The 26,778-nt window shown below is 37.8% G+C and overlaps 2 protein-coding genes across 5 annotated transcripts in view; one reads left to right on the top strand and one right to left on the bottom strand.

Annotated features, from left to right (window-relative positions):
- Positions 1-417: 417 nt before the first annotated feature.
- Positions 418-24,835, bottom strand: vipr2 (vasoactive intestinal peptide receptor 2). Of its 4 annotated transcripts, none has more exons than XM_077512129.1 (13): positions 24,806-24,835; positions 18,928-19,033; positions 13,031-13,144; positions 12,696-12,787; positions 10,798-10,895; positions 7,970-8,102; positions 7,713-7,863; positions 6,708-6,768; positions 6,560-6,629; positions 4,959-5,050; positions 3,140-3,269; positions 2,967-3,008; positions 418-1,641 (listed from the first exon to the last, which is right to left on the bottom strand). In XM_077512129.1, exons 1-13 carry the CDS (start codon positions 24,830-24,832, stop codon positions 1,465-1,467), a joined length of 1,293 nt encoding a protein of 430 aa, XP_077368255.1. In that variant the 5' UTR covers positions 24,833-24,835; the 3' UTR covers positions 418-1,464. The 4 variants fall into 4 exon arrangements, with proteins under 4 accessions (XP_077368255.1, XP_077368265.1, XP_077368246.1 ...); XM_077512139.1 differs by lacking the exon at positions 24,806-24,835 and adding an exon at positions 23,969-24,228; XM_077512120.1 differs by lacking the exon at positions 24,806-24,835 and adding an exon at positions 20,115-20,322.
- Positions 23,324-26,778, top strand: part of zmynd11 (zinc finger, MYND-type containing 11) — a 34,013-nt gene continuing 30,558 nt past the window's right edge. The window contains exon 1 of the mRNA XM_077512099.1: positions 23,324-23,516. The gene's annotated coding sequence lies outside the window, so the exon portion shown is untranslated. The remainder of the gene's footprint in view (positions 23,517-26,778) is intronic.

The following is a 26,778-nucleotide window of genomic DNA, read 5'->3' on the forward strand; positions in this document are numbered from 1 at the left end:
TATAATGCCGATCGGGCTGCCAGATTATGTCGGGGTCGCCTGCAGATGACGTCACGCTACAGAATTGTCCGTTTATAATTGTTCAACATGTTGTGTGCCTACCTCAATGCTGAATTAGGCTGAGCACTCTGAATTGAATCACGACATCAATCGTTGTCTTTTTTTAGTTGCTTTTTATTGAACACAACGGACCCCCACAGTTCCCGCTCCAACAACGTTCCTTCCGGTCTGTCCACGTCATCATGTTACAACGTAACATCCGCTCAATACATAACACAACATCATAACATCACATAAAATTCTTTATTCACTCGCATATTTCTTATTAAAATTGTTTTGTTACCTTATTCTTTACTCCACAACCGATATTTATGTTCATGTGCAGCAATGCCTGTTCTTAAAGCGTTTTATAAATAAAGTTGAGTGGAGTCTCCTGTTCTGCCAAATAAATTTTGATTTTCATGAATTTGTCTAGTAATCTAAATGCAGACTGTGGTGAGGTTTTGAAACAAAATGAGTAACCTTGGAAGAACATTCATTTTAGGGATAAAAGTTTAGCGCTATATATATGAATTTAACAAAAGCAGGTGTATTATTTATTTTGATTTGTATTTTTTTTTTAATATTATTTTCAAGGCTATATTTATTCTTTGCTTTAAACACCTCCAGTTTTTGGGTTAAAGGTTATGTTTTTTTAATATTATTTTTTATTTTGATTGTGTACATTTTTTATTTTATTTTTTATTTTTCAAGGCATTGATTTATTTGTTTTTTTGTTTTGTTTTGTCCTAGTTAAAAAAGAAGTCGATGTCAAGGAAATTGATTTCCAATAATTTTTTTGGAGAATCAGCAAACACATGAGCCCAAAAGGCCCAAAAACGTTGGGGACCCGTGCTGGAAAATGGCTGCTCGCAATAATAACAATAATTAATAATAATATTATTAATAATAATAATAATACAAGCTCTTTACATCTGAAATCAAACCTGAAATGCAGTTAAGTGCATGTAACATTCATAGCCGCCGCATGCAAGATGGTGGCGCTGTTGAGTCATTATGACATCACAACAAGTGGAAGAAGTCCAAATAACAACATGCGACCTGTACAAAATTGCCTTTACATTCACATGTGAAACATCCCATTGGTGTATAACGTGATAAAAAACAAATTATCGTTTTTATATATATATATATATATATATATATATATATATATATATATATATATTCTTATTATTTTCCTTTGAATTTATATGAATTTTTTTGTACATAATGTTCGAATTATATTTTTTACATCCATTTTTATTTGCACTTTTATTCATTTATTCATTTATTTTGTCATTTATGTATTTATGTTGAATTTTGTCGGTTTTGGTCCTGGAAAAGTGTCAAATACTTGAGTACACTGACGAGCAATTTACAGTTGAGGCAGCCCGCAAGTTTCTGCTGCCCTTCGAGTGTCGCTCACAGCACGGTGGTCTCGGACTGCAGGATGGACTGAATTCTGGAGGTGCGCTGGAAGTGGACGGCGTGCTCGGACCCTTTCCTGGAAGTAGTCAGCGCGATGCTGAAGTGTCGGGCTCGCTTCTGGCCCAAGTCCAGGCACACGCTACGCCACTTCCTCTTCAGCTCGCCTTGCACCTGCACGCACACACACGCACAAATTCATAAACTAAGCAGGAATTTAAAAAGTTGAAGGTTGCCTCATGAGACATTGTCTGCCATGGACTTTTAAATGCGTCAACTGGAATCAAAGCGTTAAGTGCCAATGACGAATATTTCCGTCAAATACGTTTCACAACAGGGACGAGGGTCTCGCTCAGCTTGTGAAATTCAAGCTTCGACATAAAGCACAGACCAATCATTTGGGATTTTTAACTTACAATTAGTTACTTTTTAAATTCGGCTAGTTTTAATTTGGTCATTTGTTTTCATTCAGTTTTTTTTTTAATGAGTTTTAGTTTGTTTTTATTATAAGTAGTGGTGTTAAAATTAGTGCGTTCAAGTTCCTTTAACGACACAAATTTACTGTACTGTACTGGGGGGATCCAGTCGCAATGCAGCAGACAAGTCCCTGTCAAAATTTAGACAGCTCTTAACTCATTCACTGCCATTGACGGAAAAAGACGTCAAATTATTATTATTTTTTTCTGGGCTGGCAGTGAATGTGTTAATATGAAAAGAAAACAAAAATGCATTGAGATATCACCAACATCTTACAAATGCAATTATGCCATCTAGTGGCAGAAAATTACCTCAAATCAAATCGATATCACACTCGTTTTTTACAGTACACCTTTTCATTTTTAACTCAATTTTATGAATTATTAAATTACTGCATCAGTGACTAAAAGATGCATATTTCTATTAGTTTAACATTTTTTTCCACTTTAATGTGAACTAGTGCATGAAACTCAAAAATAAAAAATAAAAAATAATGTAAAAAAATTTAATATTTGCGTTTTGACTAAAAGTGTATTTAACAGTTTTTTTTCCACTTTAATGTTAACAAGAGCATGAAGCTTGGAAAAAAAATATTTTATTGTACATTTTATTTTACATTTAAAAATATATAAAATTTGCGTTTTGACTAAAAGATGCAGCCATATTTCTATTTAACATTTTTTCCCCCACTTTAATTCATGTTAACAAGAGAATTAAGCATATTTTATCGTACATTCAGAGCAAATATAAAATTTGCGATTAATCATGAGTTAACTATTGAAGTCATGTGATTGATTATGATTAAAATTTGTAATCATCTGACACCACTAATTATATTATTTATTGAGTGCAAGATAAGAAAAAAGTTCATTTAAATTACACTTTAATTACATTAAATAATAAGTAGCATGTAATGGTGACAGGTACACTACTGTACAATTGTCACACATGATGAGAGTATTGTGCTGTTTTCCCAGAATATTTTGATGCTCCAATATTGTGCGAAATGTGCAAAGACGAACCTCGCTGTTGAGGAAACAGTAGAGGATGGCAACCACCAGACCCTGAAAGGCGTCGGATGAAAAATGAGGACAAAACGTCAGGACGGTGAGCCACTAAAACATCTGCAATGACGCTAATCGTCGCTAGCGTACGATAGCAAACGTAAGCCAAAAAAAAAACAAAAAAAAAACACCTGGAAGGATCCGAGGGCCAGGTCGAAAAAGATCTTGTAGTCTTCGGCCATGGATTCCGACAGGGACACAAAGACCACGTAGTGGATCCCAAACAACGGGATGAGCAGCAGAGTCGATTTGGCCAAGCGGCTGAAAAACAACAACAACAACAACAACAACAAAACGGAAAAGACATCAAAACTCAAATGAGTACAAAATCAAAACTATGCAGCCGCTCCTTGAGATATGAGTTGGATTTGTTCCAGTTGCATCTCAAATCATCTGTTCCCATTGACATGAATAGAAAAGCCGGTAATCCGTTCCAAAAAAAAACAAAAAGAAGAAGAAGAAGAAGAATAACACCTTTAAAATACAAATTTTTCCACTTGCTGTCGACTGAAGATGACATCACCCGCTCTAACGACCAATCATGGCTCAGTTTGCTGAACAAACCCAGAAAACAGGTGAGCCATGATTGGTCGTGACCTACTTCCTCAGCACGGGTGATGATGTCATCATCAGTCGACAGGAAGTGGAAAAATGTAGTTTTTAAAGGTACTAATTGTACATGAATTTAGTTTTTTATTCTTTATTTTGTATTTTATTTTAGGTTTTTTTCCTTCTTCACTTTTTCTTTACTGTTATTGTGAGATTGTTGTACGATGATGATTGTTTTATATTTTGCCATGCTTTTGAATACACTTTTTCAATAAAGCAATTAAAAAAAAAGTAAAAGAAAAGGAATTAAATTAAATAAAATTGGGCATTTACACAGAGAAAAGAAAAGAAAATGAAAAAAAAAACAACCTTGTACATGAAAAATAACAAAGTTATCAAGTTCATCTTGGACCAAATATTATTTTTTAGTGCTAAATATGGCTCAATGAGTCAAGTATCCCTTTAAAAGTCAACATGGGTGTACCACAAGGTTCTGTACTCGGTCACGGCATTTTTTTTTTTTTGTCAACATTTAAAAAAAAGGTAACAAATATTTATATAACTGAAAATGTTGTTTTGAATATAATAACATTTGTCGTTTTTTTGTTTTTTTGTTTTTTTTTACATTACTTTTAAGGTACACTGTTTTTGGGGGTTTTGTTTTGCTTCTCACATAGTTCTTGGATAATTTTAAAAAATATGAGAATTGACAAACAAGATTTCTGCCAAACAGTGACAAAATAAAGATAACCACGTTTTGTTTTTTTGTAATTCTGATTCATTTGTTGGGTTGAACTACAAATGCAATAAACAACACAGGAGAATATCATGTAAACGTTAATTTGGGTGTTCCACAAGGTTCTATTCTCAGCACCCTCTAGTTTTTTGTTTTGGGTTTTTTTTGGTCAACTGTTCAACAAAATGTCAAATATTTGTTGAATCCAAAATCGGGTCGTTTGCCTTTGTTTAAAGCACTGTGAGTTTTTCTTTACTTCTCAGTAGTGCTTGAAAATGTACAAAAATATGAGAATGGATCATATTTTGATATATGAGCGATGATATTGATCACCATGTTTTTAATTTCCTTCTCTGCATCATTTTGCTCAACTTGCCAATCATTGTTTTTTTTTTTTTTTATCAGAATACAAAATCATCAGCACAAGAGAATGCCCATGTCAAAGCTAATGTGGGTGTTCCACAAGGTTGCATCCTCAGCCCCCTTTTTTTTTTTTTTTTTTTTTTTTGGTCAACATTGTATAAAATAAAAATGCACCAAATACTTGTTATAGTTTGATTCCAAATTGTGAGAATGGCATTTAAAAATTTACTTTTTCTTTAAACAACTTTAATGTCTTTGTGGGATCATTGAAAAAAAAATAAAGTTGAGTTGCGTCTTCCCACCCGTACTGAGAGTGGTCGCCGCCGCCCACGTCGGGACACTGCAGCTTCTGCACCAGGATGCGAACGATGCGGATGAAAAGCAGGAAGTTGACCTGGAAGAAAGGCACAATGCAAAAAAAAAAAAAAAAAAACGCTGGAAAACATCCCACGAGGGACCAATCACTTGAGAAACGATCGTATTGGGATTGACCATCTGCCTATTGTTTGTATTGTCTGGCGACCAGTCCATTGTCCATCTGTATGTGCCCTGTCATTGACTGCCGACCAGTCCATTGTCTAAATGTGCCCTGTCATCAGGCGACCAGTCCATTATTTCTCCATATGTGTCCTGACGTTGAATGGCGACCAGTCCACTGTCTGTCTACGTGTCCTGACATTGAGCGGCGACCAATCCATTGTATATATGCGCCCCGTCATTAGATGGTGGCCAGTCCGATGTCTAAATTTGCCCAGACATTCACTGGTGACCAATCCATTATTTGCATATATGTAGATTGCGACCAGTCCATTTTTTTCTATAAGGGACCTGACATTGACTGGTGACCAATCCATTGTCTCAATGTACCCCATCATTAGATGGCGACCAGTCCACTGTTTTGTTTGTCTGTATGTGCCCTCACATTAACTGGAGACCAATCCATTGTTTGTTTGTGTACATGTGCCCTGTAATTAGACGACCAGTCCACTGTCTATCGATGTGTCGTGACATTGACCGACGACCAATCAATTTTCTGTATATATGTGCCTGGTGATTAGATGGCGACCAGTCCACTGTTTGTTTGTCAGTATGGGCCCTGACATTGACTAGCGACCAATCAATTGTTTGTTTGTGTACATATGCCCTGTGATTAGATGGCGACCAGTCCACTGTCTGTCTATATGTGTCGTGACATTGACCGGCGACCAATCAATTCTTTGTATATATGTGCACTGTGATTAGATGGCGACCAGTCCACTGTTTGTTTGTCTGTATGGGCCCTGACATTGGCTGGTGACCAATCAATGGCTTGTTTGTGTATATATGTGCCCTGTGATCAGATGGCGACCAGTCCACTGTCTAATATATGCTGTGACATTGACCAGTGACCAATCAAGTGTCTGTCATTAGATGGCGACCAGTCCACTGTTTGTTTGTCTCTACGGGCCCTGACATTGACTTGCGACCAATCCATAGTTGCTTTGTGTGTATGTGCCCCTGTGAATAGATGGCGACCAGTCCACTGTCTGTCTATACGCGTCGTGACATTTACCAATCAAGTGTCCGTATGTGTCCTGTCATTGTGTCTGTCTAAATTTGCTCTGACATTGACTGGCGACCAATCCATGGTTTGTTTGTGTATATTTGCCCTGTCATGAGATGGCGACCAGTCCAATGTCTAAATTTGCTGTGACAGTGACTGGACCAATCCGTGGTCTAAATGTGCCCTGTCACTAGACGGTGACCAGTCAATTGCCTGTCTACACGTGCCCTGAAATTGACTGGCGACCAATCCATGTTTTAGCATCCAGTCCAATTATGAGTGTTCGTCCACGTTTGTCTTCCCACGTGTACCCCACCATTGAGCGGCGACCGGTCGGCAAAATGTCTGCTGGCGTCGTACCACAACGGCGAGTCCGATGGGTCCGTTGATGACCCAGTTGGGAACGGGGTTGTCGTTCCTCTCCCAGCACCTGCCAATCGTAAAGGAAACGTGCGAGAGCGTCCGCGTGACATCGACCTGCGATTGGCCGCGGCGACCTGTCACTCACCCCGTGTCCTCCAGAAAAATTCGGGTCAGCACCCACGTCAGCACAAAGACGCTGGGAATTCCTGCACCCAAATGTAAATTTTTTTTTTAAAATTAAAAATATATATATATATATATATATATATATATATATATATATATATATATATATATATATATATATATATATATATCTGCATGTGTATTAGGGCTGGCACAATGAGTTCATGTAAAGTTCCAATAACGCAATTATTATTATTTTTTTTAATGACCGTCACTGATTTGGAAAAATGCTAATAATAAAAATACAAATACATACATAAATACATACATAATGCATACACTATAATATATAACTAAATAAATACTAAAAAAAATAATAATAAATACATTAATAAATAAATACAAATAATAAAAAATAATAATAATTATGCCATCTAGTGGCAGAAAAAAGAGACTAACACAATCAATATTACACTTATCATACTTTTTTTTTCAAAAGTACTGTACATCTTTTTAATTTTAATTACATTTTATGAATTATTATTGGGCCACTAGGGGGAGCGCCTCATAAGAGTGGCGGTGAAATGGACACAAGTCTTCAGGCGAAGAAGACTCATCAGCTTACTTTTACTTGTGGAAGACATTTATCTGTTCAGCAACTGACTCACGTTTGCATACGTTTCTATGACAAATGTGTATTATGTCTTCAATTTTAATATTTTAAAGCATATTTTATGCTTAGACTTTGTGAAGCACACAATTTCTGAGGAATATTAGTATTGATTTAATTGGATTTAATATTTATGTAATTTTATTTCTTAATTACTTTATTATTATTATTATTATTATTACTAATAATTATTAATTATTACATTATTTATTAATTATTAATATTAATATTAATAATAATAATTATTATTATTATTAATGATTATATTTTTCATTAATTATTGTAATTATTATAATAATTATTATTTTACTTAATTATTAATAATGAATGAGTGTCGCGATGACCCGCGGTTACCCCATCCGATGAGCATGTAGACCCCGAAGTGCGCGTTGTGCGAGAACATGGCCACCAGGAGCGTGTGCAGGTACAAGGCCTCCACCAGCAGCCAGAAGAAGTTGGCCATGACGAAGTACTGCAACAACACCAGGCTGGCCCGACACGCCACCTTCAACGCACGCAAAACAAAAAAGAAAAAAAAAAAAGTCACCGCATGACGCTTCTTATCGGTCGCTCGTCGCCGCCGCCAAAAAAAAACAGAATTGGCGTCTCACCAGCGAGGGCTGCGCGGAGCAGCGCGCCGCCGGGCCGAACAGGAAGTGGTCCTTCACCAGCACGGCCGCCGCCCTCAGGATGAACGACAGGAACAGGTTGAGGTGGATGAAGTTGCGGGTGCAGTGCAGCTTCCTGGGCGACAAATCAAAGTGATGGTTGTAACCTTTTGCAACCTCAGCACTCCTGTGTCCTGGACATGCCACCGTGGGGGGTGGGGAGGACAAGAACATCCCCCACAAACAGCCACACATGTTCTGACTGACATATGACATACTGATATGAATCGTGATACGGATAGAATCGTCAGGTACGAGGCAATTCACACCCCTAGTTTAGACAGCAGTCTGCCCGCGAGGTGGGAGTAGCAAGATGGCCGCCCTGGGACTTCATCGGCTTGCACTGGCGTGTACGGGCTGTCGGCTATCCAGTCATACACAGGTCAGTGGCTGAAGGCTATTTGTTAGCCTCTCAATGGCGTTTTGTATTGAATGTTAGCGCTGAGCTAAATTGCTCATAAAAGGTTCATAATCGCTAGTCTCACTCCCTTTTTTTAGACTTTTAGTAAGAACATTTTCCAAAAACATACAGCATAATCAAATAGAATGTAAAGAAATTATTTGGGTCCCTCTTTATCTGGGCCGTCTATTTTTTCATAATTTATCCCCTTTGGCGACTTGTCATCCCGCTAAACACCTGCAGCCACACACACACACACACACACACACACACGCGCGCTCCAAACACACAAACGCGCGCACACAGGAAGTGACAGGCCCATAATAGCGTCTCCGCTAATCTCTCCTCCACGCGGCAAGTCCTCCGGGCGTCAAGCTCGGGAGACAACTTTGAGATTTACCACAAAAAAAAAAAAAACGTCAGCCGCTTTTCCTTCCTTCCTTCACAATCAAAGTCGTTTTTTTTGGGGGGGTTTTCACGCTAATCCTGTGCGACAATGACGAGCGAGTCGTGTCACACGTTCGGGATCGTCGTCGTGATGCGGGGAAAATATGGAAATGATGAATCATCGGGAGTTGTCCCGGATTTCAAATTGTTTATCTTATCAGGACATTTGAGACAACTGGATGAGTCCACACGTCCCAATAATTTTCAGCTAAATTTGCCGTCACAATACTTTTGATTCATTAACCATGTTTGCCTCTTTCCACTTCCTGTAAATGTCCCAATACTTTTTGTCCACATTTTATTTTGACTTCCTGTTAGGGTCCCATTCGTTTGTCCCCATTTTCCTCACTTCCTGTACTTGTCCCAAAACGTTTGTCAACATTATTTTTCTACTTCCTGTATATGTCTCAATACTTGTGTCCATGTTTTCTTCACGTCGTGTATCTGTTCGAGGACTTTTGTCCACATTTTTATTTTACTTCCTGTTAGGGTCTCATTCGTTTGTTCCACTTTCGTCACTTCCTGTACTTGTCCCAAAATGTTTATTAAAATCTTTTTTTCTACTTCCTGTATATGCCTCAATACTTTTGTTCATGTTTTCTTCACGTTGTGTATCTGTCCGAGTACTTTTGTCCACGTTTTATTTTGACTTCCTGTTAGGGTCCCATTCGTTTGTCCCCATTTTCCTCACTTCCTGTACTTGTCCCAAAACGTTTGTCAGCATCTTTTTTTTTCTACTTCCTGTATATGTCTCAATACTTTTGTCCATGTTTTCTTCACGTCGTGTATCTGTCCGAGTACTTTTGTGCACATTTTATTTTGACTTCCTGTTAGGGTCCCATTCGTTTATTCCAGTTTCCTCACTTCCTGTACTTGTCCCAAAACGTTTGTCAACATCTTTTTTTCTACTTCCTGTATATGTCTCAATACTTGTGTCCATGTTTTCTTCACGTCGCGTGTCTGTCCCAGTACTTTGGTCCACATTTTTTTTTGACTTCCTGTTAGGGTCCCATTCGTTTGTCCCCATTTTCCTCACTTCCTGTACTTGTCCCAAAACGTTTGTCAACATTATTTTTCTACTTCCTGTATATGTCTCAATACTTGTGTCCATGTTTTCTTCACGTCGTGTATCTGTTCGAGGACTTTTGTCCACATTTTTATTTTACTTCCTGTTAGGGTCTCATTCGTTTGTTCCACTTTCGTCACTTCCTGTACTTGTCCCAAAATGTTTATTAAAATCTTTTTTTCTACTTCCTGTATATGCCTCAATACTTTTGTTCATGTTTTCTTCACGTTGTGTATCTGTCCGAGTACTTTTGTCCACGTTTTATTTTGACTTCCTGTTAGGGTCCCATTCGTTTGTCCCCATTTTCCTCTCTTCCTGTACTTGTCCCAAAACGTTTGTCAACATTATTTTTCTACTTCCTGTATATGTCTCAATACTTGTGTCCATGTTTTCTTCACGTCGTGTATCTGTTCGAGTACTTTTGTGCACATTTTATTTTGACTTCCTGTTAGGGTCTCATTCGTTTGTCCCCATTTTCGTCACTTCCTGTTCTTGTCCCAAAACGTTTGTTAAAATCTTTTTTCTACTTCCTGTATATTTCTCAATACTTCCGTCCATGTTTTCTTCACGTCGTGTGTCTCTCCCAGTACTTTTGTCCACATTTTTATTTTACTTCCTGTTCAAGTCCCATTTATATGTCCCCATTTTCCTCACTTCCTGTAGTTGTTCCAAAACATTTCTCAACATTTGTCACACTTTCAATACCTGAATGCATCCCAGTACTCTTATTATGACTTCCCGTAAGTGTCCCAATACGTTCAACTTCCTGTAAAAGTGTTCCATATTTTCTTCCCTTGTCACTTTTTTTGCAATGTCTCATGTGCCGCGAAGGAGGCTGATAAGAATGTCGCGTCTCACCTGAATAGGCAGAGGACGGCGCTCCCGGTGGTGAGGAAGATAAGGGACAGACTGTGTCCCAACGTGTACAACGTCTGCACCAGAACGTAAAACACCAGCTGAACAACACACACAGGCACGTTCACGAACAACAACGTTAATAAAATCTCGCCAAAATCATAGCTGCCATCAACAAATTACGCTGCGTGATGCTAACAACAATTTGATAACAATAAATAACTTTGCTAAAATGCGTGGCACAAACAATGCTAAGCTAACTAAGCTAGCTAGCTAGCTACATGCTCCTGGTTGCAATGTTTGTACTGAAAATAAAGTAAATACTGAAAGTATTTTTCAGGCAACGCGTTTATAGACGGTCTTTCAAGCCGAGTGTATGCTAGGCTAACTTGTACCATATGTCTCTCTCTCTCTCTCTCTCTCGTGTCTGAGGTGCACAATGCGGTACGTTATCCAGTTAAGTGAACAAACACAAGGAGGAGTTCACAAGCAGACATTGGCGACCTCACATGAACTCGAGTGAACTGAACGCAGGACCGAGGCGAGGAGCCGCAATTAGCGGAGAAGGACGCGCTGCCAAAATGACAACACGGCGAACGGCCCGGTTTTTGTTTGAGCGAATGTTTGTGAATGCGTTATTTTAGGCGAGAATATACTGCGTCGCACACAATGTCCTGGAAAATGAGGAAAACAATGGAGTTATGCTCGCTGTTTTTGGGTAACTGCAACTTTTTGGTCATTTCTGCTACTAATACAGGAACGTACGCAAAAAGAATAATTAAATAAAATAAAAAAAACAAGAGTAGGCCTGGAGAATGATGAGCAAGGAAGTTAGTACATCTGTTTACTGTGAGCTAGCAATTATGGATGTAACGGTATTCAAACATCACGATACTCAACTCAACTTTAATTAAAAAGCACTTTAAAACAAGCACTGCTGAATACAAAGTGCTGCACAGGAAACAGAAATTTGAAGGAAAAACATTCCTAAAGTCGATGCTAACTTCCTGTTAGCGTTTGCTAACTTCCCTGTTAGCGCTCGGCGAGCTTTAAAAACAAAGCGTGTTTTGTATTTAAATATACAGTGGATGTAATTCTATACATTGTGCATTTAGTTTTACAGTTAACTCCAATTGCGGACTTCAAGGACAACAGAATAACCAGCACAACATATCGCTACACACTTGCTAGTTGCTAATGCTACGCAAGCAAAATGGTGCATTCAGGGTACTTTCACAGCGTCGTGAACTTCAGTTTTCTGGTCGATTGTTTTGGCCGATGTTAGAAGGCCAATAATCGGCCGATTATAATCGGCAGCCGATTAATCGGTTGGGTCCTAATATATATATATATTGAAGCACCTACTTGTTAATGCAAGCACAAATTGAGTTCCTCCACATATTGACTCTGTTCATTAGCACATTATGATCCGATTCGTCTGACCATTAGCGTGGATTTTAAAACATAGAAGGGCCAAAAGATGCCTTGCGAAAATTAAACTGCACTAAAAAAAACTAGCCACCAGAGGGTGCTAGAACTGCCTTCAATATCGTGACACGACGACGACGATATTGACTTTGCCGTTATCGTTACACCCCCTACTAGCAATAGCATTAGCCAAAGTATTAGCACAAGCGTTGATACCAACTGGCAAAAGTTGGCATCGCCAACCCAAGCCATAAGCAGAGTAAATATTTTTCAAAAAAACGTTCCCTTGCTGTCAAACGAAGCATCAAAGATGACATGTTGTGCATTTGAAGCAACCACAACGAACGATGGGAAACTCCATCGGAAAACAGGCTAACTATTAGCATCTATGTGGAGTGCTATTATTTTACTGAGCGTTTTTTGTTTTTGTATTTTGGAACATCAAGTGAAGTCGATTGCGAGCCCGAAAGCACCTTGTCCTGGCCGGTGTCCGAGCCGCACGCGCTGGTTATGTTGGGGAACACCTCGGACCATCCCGACGCCGTGCACTTCCTGCTGATGTTCCCTGCAGGAGGTAATCACGATTGAAATCGAGGGAGAGGAGGAGCTTTGAGTCTTGGTCAAGGTTATTATAGTTCATGAAAACCTGACAAATACCCGGTTTCAAAACAAATACGAAAATAAATAAAAACTACAACTAAAACAAAGCACTTGTGAAAAAATGTAAACAAACCTGCTGTAAAAACAAACGACATCTAAAATGAAAACGGCAACAAGTATGACAACGGCGGCCTTGTTGGGACTTTACCGTTGGTGCCAAAGACGGTGGTGAGGAAGCGCGGGCACGGTATGGTGGCGGTCTGGCCGATCCCGGTGCGGTCCCAGCACGTGACGTTGTCCCACGCGCCTTTGCAGCCCGCCTCTGGTTGCGCAACAAAAGCCGATCGGCATCCAGACATTGTAAAACCAATCAGCATCAACTGCATTTGAATGATTTTGACCTTTGAACCCCAATTTTGAAGGCACGTCCGTTTTTTTTTTTTTAAATAATCTATCTGAAATCATCTTTCCACATTGAAATAAATGGAAATGATGTTAATCCGTTCCAACCTGATCGAGAATCCAATCAAAACTTTTGTATGTTTATATTAAGAAATTTTAGTACTCTATAATATTGAACTGTATAAGAACTAGGTCTGTCAAAATTAAAGCGTTAACTAATTAATTAATCACAATTTTTTTTTTTTTTTTTTTGCTGATTAATCACACTATTAATTTTGACCACAGATGATCCTTTAGCTTGATATCGGATGGTTTCGGTAAAGGTATCGCAGGTTGTGTTTGAGCAATAAACAAACATGCATTCAAGTAAAGCATTTCATAAATTCTTGCGTATGACACTATTGGGGTCATTTTTTTAATTTTCATTTTAAATAATGCGAGTAATTAAGTGATTAGAAAAAGAGCAGGGTGAGCGTGTGCAGTGAAAACATTTTTGATGACGTCCTCAGAACATTAAATGATGAAAAAATTAACACATAATAGGTGCTCTTTAAATTTGGAAGGCAAAAAAAATGTACACAAAAAAAAGCCTGTTTAATTTAGCGATTAATCGTGATTAATCAAAATTCTAAAATGTGATTCATTTGATTAAAAAAAATGTAATAATTTGACAGCTTGAATAAAAATATATGTATATTAGGGGTGGGAACCTCTGGATATGTCACAATACGATACGATACGATACGATATGTGATACAAGGCTCACACGATTATCTCATGATATGACGATACCACGATGATGGATATATTTTGCTCAGGTAATAAATCCACGATAATATATGATAAAATTAATCATAAAATAATGATAATAATATAAATAAATAATAAACAAAAACAAACTAATAATAAAATAAATAAATATCAATAAATAATAATAAAATAAATACATAAAAAAAAGAAAAAATAATCATTCATAATATAATAAAAATAATATAAATATATAAATACATAATATATAAAAACATAAATTGCTAGATGTTTTTGCCGTGGCGATGCGCTATTTGCCAACAAAATGACGCCGATTTTGAGGGCCTCAAACACGCTCGAAAACTTTGCCCACACATCAGGCCTGGCAAGAAAATCTTTGATTTATATTTATTCGGAGTGTCAATATTATCGCGATCATATCAAGTTAATTAATTTCAAGTTTAACACCACAATTTTTTTAAATGGATGATTGACACCTGTCCCTGATATACAGAGGTGGCAAATCCAGGTCCAGAAAGTAAAAACCCTGCCACAGTTTGGCTTTAGCCCCTTGTGCGAGCTAGCTAGATAGCTAGCTAGCTCCCTAGCAGCTACCGAGCACTTGGGACGCTAGCTAGGGAGCTAGCTAGCTAGCACCTGAGGCTAAAGCCAAACTGTGGCAGGTTTTTTTTTTACTTTCTAGACCTGGATTTGCCACCTCTGCTTATATGGGCTTATTTTCACCCAGAATGCAGCAGAGTGAACAGATTGCTGCCATCTTGTCTGTCTTGGAGGTCAAAACTGAGTCTGCCTAAATTCCCCTGAGCTCGCTAATTAGCAGTTAGCATCGATCCCGCGTACGAAGCTCTCAAAGAAGGTCTAAAAGAGTGAGGTTGCGTCTGTACGCCTTGTTTGTTGATTGTGAACACACGTGCTCTTCCTTCAACGTGAGCTTTATTTTGTTCAGCCGTTTCACAGAGCAGATTCGGATGGAATTTGTTCTGGCTCCATAACCAGAAGTCACGTGTCATAGTGTGCATCATTTGGGGGCTTATTAACGCAACTCAACTTTAAAAAACGAAAACTAACTAAAACTACATTTTATGTTGACAAAACTAACTTGAACTAATTAGAGCAAAAATGTCCTTCATTTTAGTCGTTGCTAATTAATTTCATGCATGAACGTTTGGGGATGATTTTAAATGTGATTTTAAGTGGATTTATTTTGACATTAACCGGAATAAGGACGTTTGAAAGTGTGTCACGCAGAAGTGATGTCATCTAGCAGCAGCCAATAGAAAAGCACCAAAAGATGACGTTGCCCATAGGTGACAATTATTCACGTATTACATATTGCGCACAAGTATGATGGCGTATTCGGGCCACGTATAAATTTATTTTTTTTACAGCGCGGGGGCAATATTCAGAGAAAAAAAAAGAACTTGCAAATTTGCGACTTTCTAAAGTGGCAAATTTGCGAGTTTATAAAGTGGCAGACTTGCGAGGAAAACACTCAGAAATTTACGAGAAATACTCTCTTTCGAAAGTGCCAATTTTACAAGAAATAAACTCATAAATTTGCACTTTAGAAAGTGGCAGATTTGCTAGAAAAAAAAAAACTCAGAAACTTACCAGAAATACTCTCTTTCTAAAGTGGCAAATTTGCGAGACAAAAAACTAAATTTGTGAGTTTAGAAAGTGGCAAATTTGTGACTTTCTAAAGTGGCAGATTTGCGAGAAAAAAAACTCAGAAACTTACAAGAAATACTCTCTTTCTAAAGTGGCAAATTTGCGAGGCAAAAAACTCGTAAATTTGAGTTTCGAAAGTGGCAAATTTGTGACTTTCTAAGGTGGCAAATTTGCCACTTTAGAAAGTGGCAGATTTGCGAGACAAAAACTCAGAAACTTACAAGAAATACTCTCTTTCTAAAGTGGCAAATTTGCGAGACAAAAAACTCGTAAATTTGAGTTTCGAAAGTGGCAAATTTGTGACTTTCTAAGGTGGCAAATTTGCCACTTTAGAAAGTGGCAGATTTGCGAGACAAAAACTCAGAAACTTACAAGAAATACTCTCTTTCTAAAGTGGCAAATTTGCGAGACAAAAAACTCGTAAATTTGAGTTTCGAAAGTGGCAAATTTGTGACTTTCTAAGGTGGCAAATTTGCCACTTTAGAAAGTGGCAGATTTGCAAGACAAAAACTCAGAAACTTACAAGAAATACTCTCTTTCTAAAGTGGCAAATTTTTGTGAGTTTTTTTTCTCGGGATATTGCCCCCGCCCTCTAAATAAAAAATATTTATATGTGGCCCTAAATACACCGTCGTACACAAGTAATACACTTTAAAAAAAAAAAAAAAGAAAAAAAGAAGACTAATACTGAACTAACTAAAACGAAGTATTTTTTTAAATAATTAAAACTAATAAAAGCTGACAGAACCACCCTGAAAACCATAATTAAAAGTAACTATTTATTTAAAAAAACAAAACTCAAACGAAAATGAAAATTCCAAAACTATAATAACCATGCACTGAACAAGAGAAACGTGTTCCAACAAAAATATATTGTATATTTTTAACACATATAAAATGTGTGCTTAATTTAATCATTTATTAATTATTTTTGATTAATTATTAATAATTATTGATTAATCGTGAATTAATTATGGAATTCATGCAATTAACTCATTTGCTCCCAAAAACGCATAAATAATTTTTTTTTACGTTCTAAGTGTCCCAAAGACGTATTTATACGTTTTTTGTTGTTGTTGTTTGTTTTTAATGCTAGAGCATACGGAAGGCTTTGATGCAGCCTCTCAACTGCAAAGAAGGGTTGTGGAAATGGTAGTTATTACACAAACAGCCAGCAGGTGGCAGCAGAGTATAAGAGATCAACCAGGGCCATGTTGAAAAAAAAACTCAATTAGTCACAATTCTAAATAGATTTGTGAATAATAATGAAGCTTAGATATATTATAATGCTAATTTCTGCAAAACAGAAACAGATACAAATATACTTTTTTTTTCCTGATGAAAGAAGAGACTTTCATCGTTTTTTTTCCGGTAGGTTTCATGTTTTGATATCAATAGAACACAATATTCTGTAGGCCTTGCAAAATCAGTCCAAATCCAGTCGCGAACGGGATTGCTTCTGTGAAAATGACTTTTCTTCACATTTGACGTTTTGTTACAATATTTCAAGGTTAAATGTGTCATTTGGTAATAGCGCCCCCTACCAATGAAGCCAACGTGGCAGCAGTCCATCGTGCCCATGGGGTGTGAAGGCCACGCAGCCGTGCGCAGCTGGATCCACTTTTTTGCGTGATTCCATCTTGAAAGGAAACCCGACCGAGTCGCGCTTATCATCTCATCGGGATCGGAATGAAAAAAACCAGCGTCGCCTTTGAACGTCGCTCGTGCCAGACATTTCTCATATTCCTCGTCCTTATCCATTTGCACATGCGAAAGCGAGTGGGTGTATTTTGCTCATGAATGCTTCACACAAATAATGACGGGAGCGATACGCAAATGCTGAGCATGAGCCGGCTGTTATTATAGTTTGGGGATTTTCGATTGGGTTTCTTCAGGAGTGGTTGCAACGCAGCATGTTTAAATTGTTTTGGGGACTACGCCAGAAGACGGGCTACTGTTACAGATACATACTATATATTAGGGGTGGTAAAAAAAAATCGATTCGGAGATATATCGCGATACTACATCGCGCAATTCTCGAATCGATTCAATAAAAAAAAAAATCGTTTTTTTTTTTTTTTTTTTTTAAGAGCTCAGAATTGTTCATTCAGTAGTCTTACCGATTCAACGTCTTATCATCATTGCCTTTTTTTTTTGTGTGTGTGTGTGTGAATCGATTTTTCAACTTCCATTTTTAATGGAAAAATATTCAACAAAACGTCTGACTTCTGGTTAGGATTCACACCTTGAGCATGGAAGAATGTTATATGAACGGAACATTAAGCCTTAATATTTTATTTTAATGATAAACAAACCATAAATTTAAGTTGTGTGTAAAATAATGACTTCCACGGCGATCCGTGTACATTACTCATCTGAGGACTGCTTGTGAAATTATAAATTTATATATTTGATTGTGACTGGCTACTTAATTGGTCCGACATTACAATTTTTTTTTTCACTTTACAAAGTTGCATCGCGGGCCGGATTCAACCCCTTTGCGGGTCTGATCCGGCCCGCGGGCCGTATGTTTGACACCCCTGCCGTATACTGTAGTTTAAACTAGGGATGGGCAAGTACCGATAGCAGGTATCGGTATGGGGCCGATAGCAGCCTTTTTTTCAAGTACGCGAGTACTGGTGACGCAGACGAGTACAAGCGAGCGATGGCAGAGGGGGAAGACGTGAAGTGAGTCCTCCTTGCCTGTAAGTGGCGCTAGCTAGCTTGCTAGCTAGTTTTTCACCAAAACTTCACCGGTTTGGAAATACTTCAAAATTGTCAATCTGAAACTAAAAGAGCATTTTTGTGTTTTATTTTGAGCGTTAAGACGATTGAAGAGTGACTGTGCTGTTTTTTTTGTCAAAATTAAAGGAAATATATTTGTTTAAAAATACCTTTTAGTGATTTTTTTAAATTTTTTATTTGTCAAAATGTACTACTGGTATCGGCAGTTGGTATCGGTATCGGTGAGTACTGAGGGTCTGAGTATCGGTATCGCTCTGAAAAAAAGTGCTATCGAACATCCCTAGTTTAAACGGTAGTCTGCTGGCAAGGTGGGAGTAACAAGATGGCCGCCCTGTGACTTCAACGGCTTGCACTAGCGTGTACGAGGCTATCGGCTATCCAGTCATTTCTACAGGTCAGCGGTGGTCAAAAGAGGCTCCAAAATACTCGGAGACTGTCTGGACTTGTGCGGTTATCGGCACCTTGCGTGAATATTTCATCTTTGTTGACGTTTGAAAACAAAAACGTGTTTGTCCTCGATACCTTTGCGCGGCGCTCGTCGCTCTTGCTCGGCCAGTCGCTTCACGCACTCGCTGTGATCTTTTTCCACCTCCAGCAGGAAGTTGCAAGTGGGATGGCGACCGCTCACCTGCCGAGTGCATCGCAAACATTTGCGTTAAAACGGTCTCTATTTATATGTGTGCATTATATTCATATATCGTGTATTTGATTCCATGTAAAAAAAATTCATCATAAATGACATTTACTGACTGCAAGTGCGGATGTTTGTTTGTCTCTGTGTGCCCTGCGATTGGCTGGCAACCGGTCCAAGCGGCCGCCTACTACCTGAAGCTACCTGGGCTAGGCTCCAGCAGCCCCGTGACCCTTGTGTGGAATAAGCGGTAAAAAAATGAATTCATTCCAAATGAAATCATCATTTCAGAAACCTTACAGTCTCTCATTTGAAATGTATTATTGATTCATTTGAAACCGTAATCCTGGTTTGAAACCCAAAACCATTTTTTGAAAGCTTCATTTGAATACCGAATAAGCCTTGACTTGAAAACATTTGAGACCCTAACCCACCTTTGACGTCCTAATTTGAACATCGAGCCCATTTCGAAATTCCTTAGATTGAGAGACCCTAATTAATTAATTAATTAACTCATTCACTCCCAAAGACGTATTTATACGTTTTTTAGGTTTTTGTTTGCTAGAGTTTTTGTATGATGGCTTTGATGCAGTTTCTGACCTGAAGTGGTCACTTAAAGTGATAGTAGTTATTACAAAAAAAAAAGAGTGTGCTTCATCTGTTTCATTCATTTTTATTTTTTTTCTAACAACTACCATCACTTTAAGCTTCCACTTCAGGTCAGAAACTGCATCAAAGCCTTCATACAAAAACTCTAGCAAACAAAAACCTAAAAAACGTATAAATACGTCTTTGGGAGTGAATGAGTTAAACACCCTACCATCTCCCGGAAACCAAAATTTCAAACCCTGCCGCTTTTTGAAACTCTAAACCTTAATTGCAATCCGTCAGCCTTAAAACCCTCATTTGAAACCTTAATTGAAAACTGGAATCCCACCCTAATGTATGAGACAATTACAGTAGACTAAATGACACTACTCACGTTCATGAATCAGTCAAGACGATGACAAAAAAAAAAAAAATCAAATACAAATTAGGGAAAAAAATAAAAATAAAATCCATTGAGTCATGAACTCACCATCAGCACCGACGCGGAGCAAAACGCCAGAAAGAAAATGAAACTTTTCATTTTTGCTCGTTTCATCCAAATTCACCTGATGAATGTTAGCTGTCCTGTTTCAAATATGTGTCATATTAAACAAGAAAAAGACAAAGACAAATCCGAAAGGTCATCCAGTGGGATGAGAACGACGCACGTCTTTCCCACGCAGCACGGCGAGACCACCGAGCTGTCACTTTCTCCGTAGTGGACTAAAGCACTTCCTCCTGACCCTTTCAAAGTAAAGCATGAAACGGAAACAAGTGCTGGTTTGACACAAACAGTGAAGTTGGACCTTTGAGAGGCTCGAATGAATCCATTCGGGGAGTGCAGCGTAAAACGCGCACTGGTAAGTGTTGTCAGAAGAAAAAAAAAGTAACAAGTTGTCAGCAGCAACACAAGATGGCCGCCCCCTGGATACATTCACGGGGCAAATTCATTATATTCTGCCGTGATTGGTCGTTACCTGAGACCTGAGCATCCGTGATGTCATTTTCAGTGGACAGCAAGTGGCAAAATGGCCGCCCCATGATATGGATCAAAACAGGTGGATTTTGCTGCTTTCAATATTCCACAAATAAAATATTCATAAGATTGCTGTATGATATATATATATATATATATATTTATTTTTTTTTGGGGGGGGGGGGGGGGGTAGCGTCCCCTTAAAAATGCAAAATACATAAATAAGTAAAATAAATAAAAAATAAATAATAATAATATAATAAATACATAAAATAATACATAAAGAAATAAAAATATGTAAATCTGTAAATGCAAAAATGCATAATTTTTTAATTACTATCTTTAAACTGTGTATTCACAATTAATAAACGCGTGAAAATGATTTAACTCCTGCATTTTCCCAATGAATCAAGCAAATATTGACTGAGATCAATTCATAATGGAAGCCTAAATGAATGAAGTGGGACATTTTGCAAGATCGTGGACATTCTGATTTCAGGCAGTCGTGCAGAAGAGCACATTTCATGAGAGTGGCATTCATTGGTGCCCTCGTGTGGTTGCTCCTTGCATTACAATGCAAAAAAAAAAAAGCCCACCTCGTTTGGGTTATATATCTTGCTGAAATGCAACAACTGCTAATTGTCTTCACTTTCATAAATGTAGACATATTGCAAGCATTTGTTACCAGTCCACCTTTTGAAATCATCGTGATATTTGAACAGGTTTTTTTTGGCTTCCAATTTTGATCATTTTCAATTAATTTCATCCGCTCGACAGTGAGTCAGACGCAGGCTCCCTCTAGTGGTATGCAAAAGAATCGCCGCCTAAATGCAGTTGAGTTGTACTTCCATCCATCCATCCATTTTCTTGACCGCTTGTCATGTGATTGATCAAGTTCAAACTGCTTTCCAGCGCAATTTGACTATCGGCTTGATGTGTGCCGTGTGACCAACGGTGCTCACTAGGGGTGTGAATTGCCTAGTACCTGACGATTCAATTCGTATCACGATTCACAGGTCACGATTCGATTCGATACCGATTAATCCCGATACGAATGGTCACGATTCGATACCGATTAATCCCGATACGAATTTATAAGTCGATTGTTGCGATTTTTTTCCATTCAAATTTAGAAAATACTATCAGTAAATTTGTACATGTACACTGTAAGATTTGTATGAATATATTTATCTAAAACTTGAGGCTTATAACCGTGAGCCACTGTACACAAACAGTTTGCAATCTGTTTCACATTTGAACAGCATTAAAATAAAAATATTAAGGCTTAATGTGCCGTTCATATAACATTCTTCCATGCTCAAGGTGTGAATCCTAAAAAAAATAAAAAATAAAAAAAATAAAAATAAATAAAAAAATAAATAAAATAAAAAAATCGATTCTGCCGATTATTGAATCGATTCGAGAATCGCGCGATGTAGTATCGCGATATATCGCCGAATCGATTTTTTTTTTAACACCCCTAGTGCTCACATTGAACATCTTTGAACATTCCATGTCAAAATTGAGATTACAAGCTTTCTGAATTGACCAGATACTAGGGGTGTTAAAAAAAATCGATTCGGCAATATATCGCGATATTGCATCGCACAATTCTTGAATCGATTCAATAGGCGGCTGAATCGATTTTTAAACTTCCATTTTTAATGGAAAAATATTCCAAAAAACAAAACGTCTTACTTCGTGTTCACACCTTAAGCATGGAAGAATGATATATTACTGAACATTAAGCCTTAATATTTTATTTTAATGCTGTTCAAACATGAAACAGATTACAACCTCTATAAGACTGAAATTTCAGATCAATAAATAATACATTTTCATCCAAATCTTATACTGTACAAGTGTACTGATTAGTAGGGGTGTGAATTGCCGAGTACCTGACGATTCGATCCGTATCACGATTCATAGGTCACGATTCGATTCAATACCGATTAATCCCGATATGAATTTACAAGTCGATTGTTGTGATTTTTTTTTTTTTACTCAATTTACAAAATACCTTTCAGTAAACTTGTACATGTACCCTGTAAGATTTGTATGAAATTGTATTATTTATTGATCTGAAACTTCAGTTTTATAACTGTGAGCCACTGTATGTAACAAACAGGAATTGAAATAAAATATTCAGGCTTAATGTTCCATTAATATAACATTCTTCCATGCTGAAAGTGTGAAAGTTAGACGTTTTGTTGAATATAACATAAAAAATGGATGTTAAAAAAAATCGATTCGGCTGCCTATTGAATCGATTCGAGAATTGCGTGCTGTGGTATCGCGATATATTGCCGAATCGATTTTTTTTAACACCCCAACTGATTAGTATTTTCTAAATTTGAATTAAATAAAATTGCAACAATCGACTTATAAATTTATATCGGGATTAATCGGTATCGAATCGAATCGTGACCTGTGAATCGTGATACGAATCGAATCGTCAGGTACTCGGCAATTCACACCCCTACCAGATACATTTTTATATCCTTAATAGTTTCGGAGATATTCAATGTCAAAATGTGCCCAAGAATTTTGGAACACCCTGTCTATATAAATATTTATATATATTAGAAAGAAAAAAAAGCAGACAATATAACAATACTCACTGCAATAACAAGAGCGAAATGACAATATTGTACCGATTTTGTCGCATTAGTATCGGTCCGATCGTAATTTTCGATCGATCCGCCCACCGCTAGTCTGCAGCAGCAAGACCCACCGACCGACCGACCGACCGACCGACCGACCCCTCTCGTCTGTATTTACCTCCCAGCCGCGCGCTGCTCCACAGTGGCCGGCTGGACACGCACCGCCGCCCCGCCGCCTCGCCGCCACCGCTTTACGGGTGTGAAAAGCGCCCACCCCCCGCCGCGTGGATCACGGGCGTCGACTGACCCGGAGGTGAGTCGCGCCAACGTCGGGCTCCGTTGACAGACAAGCTGACGGTAACCGACCGCGGCTCGTCTCGTTCTCGTCTCTGCTCGGCTTGTCGGGCGACGTGAGCTGCTAAGCGGCTAACTTGGCTCTCCAGTCCGCCGTCAACATGGCGCCCTCCAAAACAAACCATAACCTGCCTGTGTCGACTTGTCTCGTCTCACGGCGGTTGAGTGTCGACGTTTGCCCGATAAAACACATTTTCGATATTAAAAGCGAGAAAAAAAGCTTTTGTTTCTTGTTTTTTGTTTTTTTTTAATCGCTTTTCAAGCTGGCTAGCCAGACGTAGCAACGTCACAACGTTTTTTTTTTTTTTTTAGCATAGCCAACTCCACCAACTTGTCGTCGCGTTTCTGTTCGAGGACACCCTCACGTTGAACATATTTGACATTTTTCGACCAAAATATAATTCAAGTGACCTTATTGAAGACGCCAATCGGCATTTTGGAAGCAGTTTGCCTGGTACGTCAGCTATGTAGCTTGCTAGCTGCTAGCCTGTCGGCTGTGTTGCAGTGTTCGTTCGTGGCCTGCCTTTGCAGCATGCATGCACACATACAACGCTTGTTGTCTCTCTTTTTTTTTTTGTGGTCGCAAACAGCTTCTTGTGTGCATCGCCGTTCGCGTCTCTTCCTTCTGTGGCATTATTAAGAGTTGGATGACGTTCGCAGAGGTTCAACTGGTGGCTAGCAAAGCGCGCGATGGGTGTTCAAGCATCGGTGAGTGACAAGGCGACATTCTCCCGTGTATTGATTTCTTCTGCTGCACTTACTCGGTGTGTGAGTATCACATTTACAAAATTAATTGATTTACACGAGTTCGGCCTCTATCAGACAGATCTTTAAAAGTGATATAATTGCCATTTTCCTGTCACAAAGCTTGGGAATCGTTGGGAAGCTCGTTTAACACAAAATCATATCAAATATGGCACTCAAATATGATGCAAAAAAAATACAATAAAATGTGGATTTAGCGTCGGAAGTGGTGGAAAAATATGAGGCACGATGCTATGCTCGCGAACATAATTGGTTCCCAGAAAGTGTGTGTAAGGCCAAAAGTTCGTCTTCCGAACATCTATTTCCCATAAGAAACCATTAAAATGAGAATAATCCGTTCCCAGGTCCCCATAAAACATAATTTTCTACTAAATAAGCCTTAAAACTACACAAAAATATACCTTATTTTATGTATAATAAATGTGCTATTGTATTGTAATTAAAGAAATAAACTGTACTGTATAATAAAGTCGTTTTATTTACCTTTGTGATGGTAGTTGATGGCTTCATGGAATGGAGGAGGGAGGGAGGGAGGGAGGGAGGGAGGGAGTTACTGTTTCCATAAGGACTGTCGGTAACTCAACCTCCGGTGTGGCTTCTCTTCTTTGCTTCTTAGAAGGAGACTCTTTATCCTTTTTGCTGACTAAAAACCTCTTAATTGACACCTGTTGCTTTCTGAGTTGTAAGTCACACATATTTCCACACAATAAATTAGGTATGCCAGTAATAATGTGCAATATAATGTATACAGTGATTTGTTATTCAAAATATCTTTGGTTTTATACACAATGCCAAGGGTTTTAGATATCTTTCTTTGAACATTTTCGATGTATGATTTCCACCACAATTTTGCATCAATTATAACACCAAGAAATTTGATTTCATTTGCTCTTTCAATTTCAAATGAGTCAACAATGATATTGACTGGATGTCTAATTAGTCTAGTCCCAAAGATTATAAACCTTTTGTCTAGAGTCAAAGATAATTTATGTCAAAACAGTTTTAAAAAAAAAATATATATTTAGCTCTTTTTTTTCACAGTACTCAGAAGCCGCCCGGGATTTTCTCCAGATCAATATAAAGTTGTCGTCCAAATTTTTTTTTCAAATTTTTGCATCTACAGCATGTCATTATTGTATAATATGAATAATTTAGGGCCAAGCACAGATCACGTGTAAAAAACAAAAAACAAGGCGGCATAAAAGTATACCGCTGTCGTTTTTTTTTTTTTTTCTAAAGCAGACTTTTTTTTTTTTTTTTTTTTTTGTAGCCTCTATCTGCGCAACGAGGCACTCACTCAACTGTTCATTTTTCCAAAATGTGGCACAAACAACCTCTTTCAGAGTCTCTCTTCTGTCCTCACCCTGTAGAGTTCACTTCAATTGTTTTGATCATTTATCTTTTTTTCTGTTTGCGTAAAAAACAAAACAAAAAATGCTCCCAGCCGCGTTTGGTACGGTACCCCCTTTTTATGAACGCGACGCACGGGCTCGCTGGTGCTTTCTCCGGGGGAGGATCACATGAAATGAGTGTCGATGATTTTTTCTTTCTTTTTTTTTTTTTTTTTTTTTTTTTTTTTTGGAGGGAAGGTCAGGCCCGCGCAGCCGAGTATAAACACAAACACCTCATTTGAAAGAAATGGCCTTCATGGTCTCTATTTTATTTTTTTTCCCCCCCGAGAGGCTGGCCGACCTCCATCTTTGTGCATTGTTTATCGTGTAGGAGAACCTCACGGAAGTCGAGCTAATGTATTCTGAAATATCTGCAGTGCAAACTGAAGGTATATCAGTAGATAAATCTCATTAACAAGGGAAATCACACATTGAATTCATATAGACTTTCTTCACAGGCATATTACGTTCCCCTTCATCTGACAATTAGTGTCGATTTTAAATATAGAAGGGCCAAAACATCCTTTATGAAAATTAAACTGCACTAAAAAACTAGCCACAAGAGGGTGCTAGAACTGCACTAATGGAAATCAACCTGACTTTTTTATTTATATATATATATATATATATATATATATATATATATATATATATATATATATATGCGCTCTTGTTTTTCAGAGTATTTTTTTCTTTTTCTGTTTTTCTGAATATTATTTTTTTTTACCATTTTTTCCCTCAGAGATTAGAGAGCAAACCACAATTCAATATACTGTACTTGGAATTTAGAGGTCAAACAAAAAAAATATTCAGAAAAACAGAAGTTGATGCTCTGTTTTTTGGATTTCACCCCCCCCCCCCCCATTTTTCTGAATAATTTTCCCCGTCTTTCGGATTTTTTTATTTTATTTGATTTTTTTTAAGGACAGAAAAAAAATATTCTGTAAAACAGACAAAAAAAAAAATTCAGAAAAATAGAAAAAAAAATTACTCCGAAAAACAGAAATCGGTGCTGTTTTTTGGTATTTATTTATTTGTATTTTTTTTTTTTTTTACTGTTTACTT

Source organism: Festucalex cinctus, chromosome 1 (assembly GCF_051991245.1).
Source record: "Festucalex cinctus isolate MCC-2025b chromosome 1, RoL_Fcin_1.0, whole genome shotgun sequence".
NCBI lineage: Eukaryota > Metazoa > Chordata > Actinopteri > Syngnathiformes > Syngnathidae > Festucalex > Festucalex cinctus.

What these genes read in the sequence shown, in the direction of transcription:
- vipr2 (XM_077512120.1), bottom strand. Translation starts at nt 20,180, where the DNA reads ATGAAACGAGCAAAAATGAAAAGTTTCATTTTCTTTCTGGCGTTTTGC. An exon ending in CGGACACCGGCCAGGACAAG is followed by an intron (nt 10,896 to 12,695) that starts GTGCTTTCGGGC and finishes TGTGTTGTTCAG; the next exon opens with CTGGTGTTTTACGTTCTGGT. An exon ending in GCTCCGCGCAGCCCTCGCTG is followed by an intron (nt 7,864 to 7,969) that starts GTGAGACGCCAA and finishes CGTGCGTTGAAG; the next exon opens with GTGGCGTGTCGGGCCAGCCT.